Source organism: Clarias gariepinus, chromosome 8 (assembly GCF_024256425.1).
Source record: "Clarias gariepinus isolate MV-2021 ecotype Netherlands chromosome 8, CGAR_prim_01v2, whole genome shotgun sequence".
NCBI classification, from domain to species: Eukaryota; Metazoa; Chordata; class Actinopteri; order Siluriformes; family Clariidae; genus Clarias; species Clarias gariepinus.
In genome coordinates this window covers 25299569-25313517 of record NC_071107.1, presented here as the reverse complement: position 1 = coordinate 25313517, position 13949 = coordinate 25299569, and the positions used below count along the sequence as shown (strand labels likewise).

The window sequence follows — 13949 nt, the reverse complement described above, 5'->3', positions numbered from 1 at the left end:
GACTGATTGGTGTGTTGTAGAGGATCCCTTCCGAATCACTTTATTTCTGTTATAATATGCATTGCTTTTAATATGTCAGGTTCGTGGAATGATTAAAGTACCGAACACTTGTAATAAGCGGAGTGAGCAGTGGCAGATCACAAATCCAGAGTTCTGGTGCAGAACGCCTCTCTGTCTGCAGAAAGCTGAGCTGGAGTGCCCCGCTCAGACATGAAGGTCAGCGGTGTTCCTCGCATGGCTAAGGTGATCCCTGTGTTCCTGCTAAACACTCTCTGAGGGCTCTTTAACTCAGCCTGGTTGGCTCACTTTTCCTCAATCCTGCCTGTCCTAGCAGTCTCCTCTGCGTCTAAGCAGCACAATTACTCTCTCATTAGCCCCATCCTCTCTCTCTCTCTCTCTCTCTCTCTCTCCCAGGCCCACTGCATTGTGTTACATTAGGATAAAGAGGGCAGGTTAATGTGTGAGTGTGAGTGTGAGTGTGTGTGTGAGTGTGTGTGTGTGTGTGAGGGAAAGGGAGCTCTTAAGAGCAGCCACTGACGTTTGCCGATTCAGGGGGAACCTGAGCTCACCCAGAGTTCGGTCTCTCATTCTAATCTCGCTCTTGTTCCTCTGTCCACCCAACCTTGCTCTTTCTCTCTTCTGACTGATTATCATTTAAATGAGCTGAATATTTTAGACAGCCCGAAGTGATTAGGATGGAATTTGACGCTACTGTAAATCTTCCATGAGAGAAACATACTCGATCCAAGATTGTAGAGTTCAATATTCGAGTAAAACATTGGTATTTTAAAATATCATTCTCTTGCTGTTTGTGTTCAAATGGAGTCGCTTTCACTTGTAAACATGAAGGAGCTCCCGGGGAAAGGGTTGTGATTATTTGAGGTGTGACATTTTTACAACAAAAGAAAACATTCTGTATTCACAGACGTCACACTATCACAGTTTGCACGAGTACACACCACTGTATTAGTTGCCGCTTTCATTACAAGGTGGACTAATTTATTTCAGTGTGCATTTCTTATCTCAGAGGCAATGCAACGCTTCCCAGACTTAATATTCGCTCTCACTGTCACTGTATAATTGAAACCCTCCACACCCTCGAGTGCAGACACAACAGCTGAGCGAAGCGGAGAGCAGAGACGAGAGAGTAAAGGGGGGAGGAAATGTCAGCCGAGCGAGCCGTATGTACCGCAGCTCTGGTCATGTGGTCTTTTTCACCCCAGCACAAACAAACACTTTCATGGCTGAACACCCGGTGGCGACTCAAGATGCGATTGCTTCCCCGAAACAGCCAGCAGGATTCACAGCATGCCTTATCAGTGGTGAGCAGAGGACTACAGGGGCCCAGGCAATTTGAGCCATGTGATAGACACGGGCTGAAGAAACAAAGCTCAGCACATGGGCGGTGGGGCCAGTTGTTCAACTGAATAAACACTATTGTTTTCGTTCACTTTTTTGACTTGTGCTGTGTAATGCAGTGCTGCAGGTGGAGCTGATCATGATTATTGTACCCTATTATGAATGTTTGATAATGTCGTAGCATTAGGCAAAGACGTTATAACCTGGGAGTGTGTAATTTTGTATTTCCAGTTGGCTTTTGTCTACCTTTGACTTTTATGCAATGCAATTGTCTTTTTGCAGTCAAAACAAAAATGTATAAGAAGTTGTCCTTTCGACAGCTCCAGTTAAGACACAGCAGACCATCCGATCCACACACAAATTTGCACAAGTTTTATGACGGATGCTCGATGCTTACCCGGGCTTGGGACTGTCATTGCACCCAGTGGCTGAGAAGTGAACCTGCCTTCCGATCGACAGGCGAGACACTTACCACTTCTATCGCTTTCCCTGTTACCATTTAAAAGGTCCGCAACATGGGCTTGAAAAAACCCACCATCTGGTTATAGAGTTTTCAGAGCTAGTCTGTGTAAACACTGTCATTTTCTTCCCCATTCATCAGACTTGATTTTAATATAAACATGCTCATCAGACTGCATTCACCCCTATGATAAGCATCGAGAATGTATTTTGTGGTTGTAAGATGTAATAGTGTTACACTTAACACAAGGATAGTTAAGCGAGTTGCCCATTTATGCTTTTACTCTATAAGCGTATATTAAGAGCTTTAAATGTTTTTAAGCTTACACAAATTTAGTATAATGTAGATAAGAAATTAAGTCAGTGTGTGTGCACGCGCTTTTTTCATGTTCTCAACTACATTTTACATTTAGGCAGATGCTCTTATCCAGAGCGACTTACATTTTTTTATTTTTTTTATCTCATTACACATCTGAGCAGCTGAGGGCCTTGCTCAAGGGCCCAACAGTGGCAACTTGGTGGTTGTGGGGTTTAAACCTCTGATCTTCCGAACCGTAGTCCAATGCCTTAACCACTGAACTACCCCTGGCCTCAACTATTTGTGTTCCCTACTTACACCCTTACTTATATTGCACTATTATCATGCAAAGAAAACATTTATTCCACTATGGTTAAATGGTTATCTAAAAGGTGCTTAATTTTATAACCAAGCTTACGTTTTTATTTAAAATTCTGTCCTTGAGATTAATATTGCATTTGTACATCCTGAAAAATTGTGGTCTTTAGATAAAACAATATCCTTTTGTGATTATTTTTTTAAAGCATCACATAAAAATTGTGCTAAACATATCCAGTATATGTCAGGTGCAGTCATCCTGGACCCACTACTCCCTTCTTGGGTAAAACCCACAGATGAACTTAAGAAAAACTGACTTAAATTGAAGGTCACACAGGCTTCTGTTTTGGTCAACGTCCAATAAAACCATTAGCGCATAACTGTCCATGAAAATGCTTAAGTCTGTAGTTAATCCTGAGTCTGAATACTGATGTGTGTGTATTAATTCCTCAATACTGCGCTACACTACAATGAGTTCAAAAGGTATTAAATTATATGGTGCGTTTTAGTGGTAAGCATATTTCTTAATTCCTGTGCATTAGGTAGGCTACTTTTGAATCAAATGACGAAAAAAGTCAGACCACAGACTGGTAGGGACAAATAAAATATGGCTAGATTTGTTTAGAAAGTGCTCTCTTGGCACTGTTCCATCAACATAATAAATATACACAGTTCATTCTTCTTCAGGAGCTACCGCTGTGATGGAATAATACTCTTAGGATTCTTCATATAGACATAGCACTGAGACAAGGCATTTAATGTAGTTTATTACATACATATAAAATAAGATAGAAAAATAAGGTATAAACTTGTAACAATGGCTGTTGATACAGACGTACAGATTTTCTCATAGGCAATACCTGGGTAGGGGCACACACACAGTATGACTCTAACACAGTCTTATGTCCGCATGTGTGTAATACACTTAGTCACTCATACAATAAAGAACATTCACAGAAATAAAAGCAAGAATTCTGGAGGAAAGAAACTAAAAACAATAAAAAACTAAACAGAAACCAACACAAACCAGACTTACTTTAATTGCTATCTAGGGTGAAACATCATGCGATATTTATTATGGTGTGGCTCATTCACAGAGAGCTTAATCCTGTATTGTTCTGTCAAGCTTTTATCCGTGTAATGTTTTTAAATCTGACCGTTTTTCCCGATCTCAACTACTGAAAAGCAATGCATCTGACATACAGGCTATTTTTCATCTTATTTCAAAATACAGGCTGAACTTTAATACCTTCATAACTACGATAATACGGTCACTGTATACTGCAGAATTGAAACTGAAAAAGGGGATGAAGTGCGGATGGTACAGGAAGACATGTTCAATGACTCAGAGACCCCCCACAAGACATCAGAGGCCGTTTTGTTGCATAGTAAAAAAGATTTGGGGGATGGGGGACACGCAACACATGGTGCAGTCCAGCGTGATCAGTGCACACAGCTTTCGTTGAAGAACTCCAATGACATCTTCAACGGTGCAATTTACTCGTATTGCGATGTTTTTGTCGGTTCACAGTGGTGTAATCTGTTACTGTTATAAATTCCACCAGAAAGGTTCACAGGTTATTAAAGGATCACAGACGGAACACTGGCTACAATCTTCAAAAGCATAATACAGGCGTATGAGGCTGGAGGCATGACTGTTTCTCAGACTAATTAACCAAGAAGCTCATCATGGAGTTTATATTTCCTGTTAAAGGATTTAATGAGAACAGTTCAGATTTATTTTGAATTCACTATCAGTGCAATATTACACATTATAAATAGTCATTGACTTATAAATAAAAAATAAAAAAAAACCCGTGCAAATTGTCCTCAGAAAAAGCTGTGTGCACTGAGCGCTGGCCTGCTCATTCGCCACTAATGATGACACATTCAGATTGAAGAAACCATGAGAACCACAAGAAGGCACTTGGTAATGTTTCTGTTTTCAACCCGCCGTCAGCAGAACGAAAAGGTTGGTTTGGTCGTCCGTTTCTACATCCAATTACAGAGAACGGGATTGTTTTCACATAAAGGGTTTTTCGTGTTCTCTCTTTTTTTTTCTCTTCACAATACTCGTATAAAAGATTCAGTTGTAAAAATATATACTTTCTCTTCCCCTGAACTGGAGGATAATAAAAGTTTTCTGTACATATGTTCTTTGACTTTTTGTTTAGTTTGTCCTCTTTGAACATTTATCTACAAATTTGATACATCTGTACAGCAGATAGGCAAGCATGGCTTATACATCCTCAGAAAAAACTCGTCCACTGAAAAGTGTTCGATTGTTTGTTGGGTGAAAAAGCTAAACACTCCCCTTTTACGTTCATCATTCGCTTTGCACTGCCTATGATAATGCACCAAATCTCATTAATATGCCTCAAAGTTCCCTTTGATCCCTTAATCAGTTTTTAAACCAGAAGATAGATTTCACCAGTTCACGTAGTTAATGTACAGGGACAGAAAGGTGCATGCACTAATGCCACACCATCGCATAATACATTCAGACAGACGTGTCACTGTCACACCTGGGGAACAGACAGAGCAATGCGGGCTGTTTTTTTTTTCTGTTCTTTTCCCCTCTTGATTGAAGGCTGGGTCTGTGTTTGCATGGAGCTCTGAACATCATGTGTCATGTTTTGTGGGGCTGTAAAGCATGTGGTAAGTGTGGGTGAAGGATCAGGTCAGAGTGAGCTAACCATTATTGCTTATTGCTTACAAATGACTCAGTGCAGGTCTACTGTGGCAGGACGGTCCGCTCCTTACAGACCTTCTTCAAATTGAAGGGCGTCGTCCAGGCTTTGCTGAGTGTCCATAGATCAGGTGCGGAGACACTGCATCATCACTGCAGTGCAGTACAGTGTAAGCTGTTTAATGCTCTTTTTCTCTCGTTTTTTTTCTTTTCTATTATTCACTCATTGGTTGTGATTTTTTTAAGAGCAGAGAAGTGATCTGCAGGCAGGCAATGGGCAGGTCATCATTGGGTGAAGTTGAGAAGTCAGAAGGTCAGGGGTTAGTTGCCGGTGGTGGCTGGGTGGTTAGAGAAAAGGAAACAAGGAAAAAAGAAAACAAAGGAAAAGAAGGGCAACAAAAGAGGGAGGAAAAGAAAAAAGATAGAGAGGAGATTAGTTTCAGCTAGTGAAGGCAGGATGACATTATGATAAATGCATTACAATTAGGCTCCAGAGTAGATCAAGTCAAACCTAAGCTTTACTGTGTTCATGCCTTACACAACAACGGTTCAGTAATGTGTTAGGCATGAATTTCACAATTTAGGATAACTCCAACTGTGGTTTGAGTGAATATAGGAGCACTGGAAGAACTTTTGTATTCATTTACACAGTGCAGTAAAATCGAAGCTGATTTTACTGACAGGATGGCAGCCAGTGTGAACCAGTAGGTTACATGTTAAGAAGGAGGAAATGAAAAGGCGAAAATTCCTGACAAATAAAAAAAAAAAAAGAACCCAACTGTGGTAGACATGTCTAATGGTTAGTAGCAGTCAAGTGAAGGGTACAGGATACAGGTCCTAACGAAAAGAGAGGACAGACCAGAGAGCAGCCGATGCAGCGTCTTGTTACCCGACTGCTAGTAAGCATAAGAGCTCTTCAGAGGTTTAAGCGATAAGCTGATAGTTATGATGGAAATGAATTATAATGGCAAGGAAACAAGTCATCGAACACTGAAATAATTTAGGGCCGAAACAGTTGTTGGTTGTTGTTGTACTCAATAAAATTTTTATTGCCTTTTCAAATTCATTTTTTTTTTTTGTTCTTCTATTTACAACAACATAAAAATCTTGGCCTTTAATGATACAAAGCAACACTACATGGAATTTTCTAGATAACATAATAGCCATGGAAACATGAGCTGTGGGAATTTTAGCCATCACCCTCAGCTTTGCAGACTATTGACAATTCACAGGACACATAATATAAAATGCTTTTGCATATAAACACTGGAAAAGTCCTGTCGTTCATATAAAGCCCTAACATATATCCAAAAATATAGGAAATTCTCTAAGATGATACTATAAAGCAACTATTATGCATATTCGCCTTTCCTACAAATAGCCCTCTATAATATCACTGCTATTTCTTTGCAAATTGCAAGTATATTGACACTTCATATACATTCCTGCTTTATATTTATATATAGATTTATATTTATATATATATTTTTAAGAAGCAACAAGTAAATACTATTTTCTTTTCAACAACAACAAAAAAATAAAATGATGCTTACAATAAAACATAAAAAAGTATCAAGTGGAATAGTTTTTTTTTTCCATAAATGCATCTATACTCTGACATTTCTGTCCACACAACAGTGGTCAACCTTAAGACTATGCAGCTTCGATCACACATGTATTCAACACTCTTTTCAGTTCTGTCATCTGAGGTTTGACGTAGTTTTCACTTTTTTTTCCCAACATGTCTGTTCTTTGAAGAACAGAAGAGATGAATGCTTCTGACTTGTTCAGTGCAAAATAATAGCTGTGCCACATAGCATCTCTGTATCAAATGAGGCAAATACCAACAGTTTGAAATAAAAAAAGTAACAAAACTTAAATTAAGGAAAAAAAAGAGACCTCTGAAGACTGGCAATCCAGTACAAATGCACAGATCGGTATATCGGAAGAAGTTCTGTGCAAATGGGTTCTCAAAAGTATATTTTCTGGAAAGCAGTAGTACCATAATATAAAAAAAAACATTTGCAGTACAAAACAAAAAAAAATATATATGAAAGAAATAAATGAAAAACTTATAATAATGAAACAAGGAGTCAAAAAATATAAAGACAGTTGTATTCCCGCTTGCCATCTGTAGTTGCAGCTGGTAAAGGGCATCAAGCTTAAAATGGCACGTTATAACCACATCTCCCCTCTCGTTCAGTCAAACAGAAGTACCACATGACCCCGAATCTAAACCAAATCACAAGTGCATAAAGCAAAACTACAGGTATACCCAGATGTTGATAATACAATAGATATTTTAAGGGGCTGTTTCTCTGCTGGACTGAATTTAAGGTTTTGACCTATTCAATGTATTTTTATTAAACAAATAATACCTATTTCTCATAGTTGTTACAACTAATCATTTGTTCATATGATTAATCTTTGCTTTATTGCATCAATATGCATAATAAGTGGAACTGATCCATGATCTTTTAATTCATTTATTTATTTTGTTTCTGAGCTCTAGCGACTGAGTTTTCACGTTTTTCCTGTGTTTCAGTACGTTTCCTCTCGTTTCTCTGGTTTCGTCCTGCCTCCTAAAAACATGCCAGGGGTTACACTCAATTACCCCAGGCGGGAATGTGTGCATATAAATGTGTGAAGTGTGTGCAGGGTGACCGGCATGCCATCCAGGGGTAGATTTTCACCTAGCACTCAGTGCTCTTCTGTGACCAGGATAAAGTCTTTACAGAAGGACTTCCAAATTTGAAAATGTAGAAAAAAGTCTGTGTTGTTTATTATGTACGTTTCAATAATATTGGATTAGGCCATGCAATATATATAAACATAAATAATAAATCTTGAAGATGTTATGGGATTTTGAATGGCGCCTAAAGAAATTTCAGAACCAGACTAATCCATTATTTGTCATCAACGTCATGTCATGGTCACAAGGTCATCAAAATAATGGAAGGAATTTGATCGCATAATTTCTCTCTTGCTCGATGTTGTGTTTCTACTGTACGTGTTTCTACTGCATGTGTTTGTACTGTATGGGTTTTGACTATTGGCCTTCAAAATGTTTAAGGCTCTAACTTTTAAACAACCGTTTCCACCTGTAGTGAAGCTGGATGAAAAACAGATGAGAACCAAAACAAGGTGACTACAAGTCACGAGCACAAAAGCACATAAGCTAAACTAACCTCTGTCTGTGGTCACTACCCTTTGGTAAGGATGGACCCGCATTTCGTGCCTTCGAACTTTAGTTGCCACTGCACCTGCTTGGATTGCAATAATATCACCAAATACACAGATTAGATTAAAAAAAAAAAAAATCCCATCAAATAAATCAATCAAACTCAACAGATGTCATTTATCTGTTTGGCCAAATACGTATATAACAATTCTTATTGCAAATCATAAAAATACAAGTTAAGGCACAAATAATACTTGTTCATTTTTGAAAGTAGCATATTGAAAAAGAGGGAGGGAAAGTTGCATTCTTTCCAAGTGGTAGATCCATGCTTGGACAGTATGAGGGACATTAGTGACGAGTACACACTACACACTACACCCTACACACGCACACACACACACATAGAGAGAGAGAGAGAGCAAAGGGAGCTTTACTAGTCACATAATCCTGCATTGAAGCAAGAGGAAAGTGCACCTCTCCAGTTCCACATTTAAATATAATACTGATAAACTCACTCTCTGAGCAAAGGCACAGAGATGATAGTGCGTAGGCACGTGTGCAGTAGTAAAAAAAAAAAAGGATAGAAAATACAACAGCAATGATTTAAGTGATTAGTAAAGCAAGCTCTTTGATTTTTAAATCTCCTAAACCATAAAACATAGCAGTCAGTAGAACACTTATTTTTCACACACACATACATACATACACACACATTCCTTTACTGCTAGAGGGGCATGGGGCACAGTTTCAACATTTCTAAGCATATGCTGAGGCAGAGGGGTGGCCAGTGTAAACAGAACAGTAGCGTGTCCGACTGACTGCTAGGCTTCATTTCATAATTCATTAACACTCAAGAAATAACAAGGCCGCTGTGAAAGAAAGCGCATGAGTGTTAACACTCAGATCGGATGAGGGGCTCAGTAAGGATCCTCGAAAGCACTTTTAGCCTTTCGTGGGGAAAGCCACACCTAAAGAATAAAGGAAGGGAATGTGAAATTAGTGCCAGGAGTGTCTGTCCTCAAGAAGCAACACACACTACAATTCCATGCGTTATCAAAGCCATTGCAGGGCTGAGATGCTGCACTTGGTCTCTGCATGCATACGGCTATGTTTTTATGTTTTTTTTATTTTTATTATTATTCATATTGGTTCATAGTATACTGTAAACAACCGTGGACCTCAATGCCACAGAGCACCATCAAACGGCTGTGGTCTGACTTTTAGAACCATCCCATGCCTCCCAAAGCAGTCCCTGTCTGACCCCCACTGTCCCCTCACCGTCTTCATGTTACCTCTCCTGATGCACCCTCCGCTCCATAGGAGGGCGCATCCAGAGGGGGGGGTTGCAGCAGTTTGGGGCTCAGTGCTTTTTCTCCCTCATTATGGTACACAAAGTTTTTAAACATGACATTAAATTAAACCAAAAACAAAACAGGCTTCAGGTTACAGAAGAGATAAACAGGCTGGGGAGCACAGGCTCCTGGAAGAGGGGGGGTGCTTTCCAGTCAGTCCAATAAGATGAATGTTTGAAGGAGGGGGGTGGAGGGGTGGGAGGGTGTCGAAGGATGTGCGTGTAGGGTGAGTGAGGGTCAGGAAAGGGGATGAGGGAAGTGGGTCTGCTTTAAAAAGGAGGCCGGCCGGCTGGCTCTGCACGCTGCACAGTGATGGGAAAGTGACAGGTCTGAAAGCCCAGGTACAGCGGCAGCTCTTCGGCCTTTGAGGATGCTGTATAGGTGTACACAAGAGAGAAGACATGGATGAAATCCTCCACTCTCCTCCCTCCACAACACCCCTCACCTCCTTTGCTGTCACACTGATCTGTCCTTTTTTTTATTTTTTTTATCAAAACCAAACAGCAAAACTACTAACATCAGGTTTCTAATACAGTGCTACTGTACTGGGAGTAACAGAACACTTGCAGAACACTTGGAGCAGTCAGCTTGGCGGAATAAAGGCTGCTTTATTAGACAGAGACTAAAGCCCGCTCTGGCTCATCTCATTGGACATGCTGATCTTGCCTCATGGATGCACTTTTTGTCATTTCTTAACTTAACACTCTGCCTCTGGGAGCAGCCTGTGTTAGACTGGCAGAATGCTGTTTGTAACATGATACTCATAATCGGCTTTTCTCAAGTGCCTTAATGAAGCCATAGAGCTTGTGTGGAGAGGGAAGGACAGGGCCTTTGAGAATGAGAAAGAGAGATAGAGAGAGAGAGAGAGAGAGAGAGAGAGAGAGAGTGTGAAAATGAGGGAGGGAGAAGGAGTGAGGGCAGAAAGCAAGAAAGATCCCTCTCTTATCATTTATATAAAGCCAACAGAGCACTTAGCAGCCCAATCATTTATGCCACATATCTTTAATGTATGTTTTTTATTTTTTATTTTTGCAGTGAAAAATGACTTTTATGAAACTAAATGGATTAAGTTGAAAAGGGTTTGGGAGTGTTATTTATTTTTTTGCCTTTTTAATCTCCCTAAGGTGATGGGAAACAGGTGGATGAGGGTGGCAGGAAATAAAGAAAGCTCATCTATATCGACAGGCAGCATTTGGGAAGGAGGTGTGGGGTGTGAGGTGGTCAGGGTTTAAGAAGAGTGACGCAGAAATAAGGTAGGTGCTGCGCTCCACTGCCCAAATGGGTGGTGGTGTTGGTGAGGTGGCATGCCAGGGCACTCACAGCTGTGCTTACCTAACACGCCACTGGAGTCGATGGGGTACTCGAGGATTGAGGTGGCTGGTGCCAGTGTGTATGGGTATTCGTAGGGTGCGGCGTAAATCAGGCCGGCTGACTCCGGCCCGGGAGGCACCAGGGTGGCGGCAGCAGCATGGGCGTGGGCTGAACCGTTGGGCACGACAGTCTGGATCTGCCGAATTAGGGGCATGATGGTGGGGCCAGCAGGAGCGGGGGTGCGCAGGGCGGCTGGGGGCAGCACGGGTGCTGGGCCGCTGATGATGCGCGGGGCCTGGGCACTCGCTGCAAGAGAGAAGGCAAGGGCAGCTGCAGTGAATGGAGGGAATGAAGAGGGTGAGGACAAGAGAGAAGAAGAAGGAGAGACAAAAAAAAAGGGTTAGTTTTAGCCATGAGCTGTACATGGCACATAAAGCACGTCAGCACGAGCAGCACAACTTTAGATAGCTAGGTAGGAAGGAGCCAATCCGGGGTACTTACACCTGAGCTATTACAAAACTCCACGAGGGTGGCACTTCAACAGCAGCATGTGCAGAAGCAACATAGCAAAGAGCCAAATAATGCAATTACTAAAAAAAAATGAAATATTTTTTTTTTACTGCACACTTTTTTGAGTGTTTGCAAGCTTTTGCAGGCGAACAGCTCGCTGTGGCAATTTAGAATCAAACTAGCGAGCTGTGCTGAGTGCTCTTATCCGAGAATCAGGGTTATCTGAGAGTGCAGTGTTGGGCATTAGTAAAAGCTGAGACCACTCAGGCCGTTCACAATGCCAGCAGTGTTGGTAAAAAAACAGTGTTACAAACAAATCTCTGTAGAGACATGAGGAGGCACTTACGTGATTTAATGTTGGCATCCCTGTAGGTGCCGTTTAGAATGGCCAGTTCCATCAACTGCATCTTCTTCAGACTGTCCTCTCCTTCGGCCTGGCAAACACACAAAAAGGGTGGCAATCAGATTACAAGCACACACACACACACACACACACAAACAGAAAAACACCCTCCATACATGCTCTTTACAGTTAATAATAATTAATCCTGGAAGGTTCAGAATAAACAAAAGCTGAAATTCTGGAAAGCCTGACCCGGAATGATCTGGTATCTTACATCCACTGGGACGAGGTTCCAGATTATTATTTCAAAAACTCTCAAGAGAATGATTTTTAATAAATTACTAAGAATTTATAGCTTAGAGCTGTGGCACATGTTGATATGGATGATTTATATAACTCTGTGGTACGGTGGGTGTGGATGAGCGTCAGCTCATAGTTGGAGAGATTGAAGGGGTTGAACCAACATGGGGATACAAAGAACTTGTGTGACTGAAAAATAAAGAAGAAATGAAAAATAAACCGAGCCCCAAAGCTCTGTCACAGTCCACCTGTCTCTCGAATCCTTCACACACATATCAGGTTCTAAAAACTCATTAAAACAATTTACACAGCTCATTAGTACAGCTAAGTAACAACAGTACAAATAATGCACAATCAACATAGAAGAATAACTGGCGAAATGACACACACACACACACACACACACACACACACACACACACAGACACACACTTGTGAAGGATTTAATGGTCAATCAATAGTCAATTATTAACCTTTTAAAGAATTTTCATTGGAAATGAGTGGAATAAATACTAATTAAAATCTAATTAGTGCAAAATATCTTAGATTTGTACAAATATAATCTGTGTGACTGCAACACTGGCGGGAAAACAACAACAACAACAACAAACTTCTGTTTCATTATTCGTTCTACATCCCACATCACAGCTCTGTTTGATGTCTCTCAGGCCCGCTAGAGCAATTAACTCGCCAAGTGTAATGTGTTCCGACTTCAATCCGTCTTCATCTTTGATTTGTTCGAGTCCTCTCCAGATGAAACGGAGAAGGAGAGATGTATTCCGTGGCCCGACAGCGCGCCTCTGTGGAGATCTTCCAAGGTCCCAGAACACTCCCCTGCTCGGGCTCCGTCTAAATATCGATAGTTTATTAAGTCAAGAGGCTTGTGATGAATTGTGGGGGAGAGAAGGGGGAGCTGTTATAAATCACTCTCTGTCTTTATGTAATCAGCCTAATGGCCGCTGTCCTTGAGAAGCCTCCTGGGCCTGCTGCCTCCTTTGCTTTTTAGTGTTACAGTCAGCCACTTATACACTTGGCTTTATGAGCCCTAAGTAAGAAGTATTAAAGTTTGGGAAGTTCGCAGACTTTGACCTACATAGAGGTAAGGATTTAAGGCTTCGGATACTAAATTATAGGGAACAAACTTGCTGAGATGTGAATTATCATAATAAATCTCCTGGACTATTTTTGCGATGCAATTTGTACATCTCCAGCCATGCAAAATAATAAATGGAGAAAAGCAGCTTTTTGAAGTGTCACCTGTGAATCGCCAGTGAGAGGCGCTGTGCTGTCATTATAGCATATGGCGACAGAGCCTGGAAGAACATACACAAGCTTCCTTTCTCTTTCTGTCACTCATACACTCCCCCACACACACAACACACACCCCTGTGCACAAGTGACTTTTTTTTCTGACACTTTCCTGCAAAATGCCATTTATTCACACACAACTTGAACCTTAGCTCCCAAACATGTTCGAGAAAGCTGTGGAGCAAATCCTTTAATTTACACTGTGATTTATTCCACTTTCCTTCCATCCATCTTGCACTTGTCAAATAATAATTATGAAAAAAAAAAAAAAAATCTTCCTCCAGATTTGTGCTCAGCTATCTTTCTTTCTGTGCTCATCACTTTACAGCAAATAGTGAGTCAGGTGTCAGTTTGGCTCACACATTAGCAATATTACAGACCTGCTGACTCTCACTCATGCACCCACTGTTCTCTCTATCAGTCCACTGCACCCTGTAGTTCTCTTTTTCCTCTGAATTGTCACTCCTCCGTCCACATCCTGTCTCCTTCTCTCTTATACACCCCCCTCTCCCTGACAAATT

General features: G+C 40.9%; 1 protein-coding gene across 6 annotated transcripts in view; it reads right to left on the bottom strand.

The window, feature by feature from the left end:
- Nucleotides 1-3167: 3167 nt before the first annotated feature.
- The window catches only part of LOC128528756 (KH domain-containing RNA-binding protein QKI), a 78490-nt gene continuing 67708 nt past the window's right edge, over nucleotides 3168-13949 (bottom strand). The window contains exons 5-8 of one of the 6 annotated variants that reach the window (XM_053501851.1): nucleotides 11824-11911; nucleotides 10989-11273; nucleotides 8312-8386; nucleotides 3168-5461 (exon numbers count right to left, since the gene is read on the bottom strand). In XM_053501851.1, the coding sequence (XP_053357826.1) occupies nucleotides 5445-5461; nucleotides 8312-8386; nucleotides 10989-11273; nucleotides 11824-11911 (465 nt within the window). In that variant the 3' untranslated portion in view covers nucleotides 3168-5444. The other 5 variants (XM_053501846.1, XM_053501850.1, XM_053501845.1 and 2 more) reach the window with 5 other exon arrangements.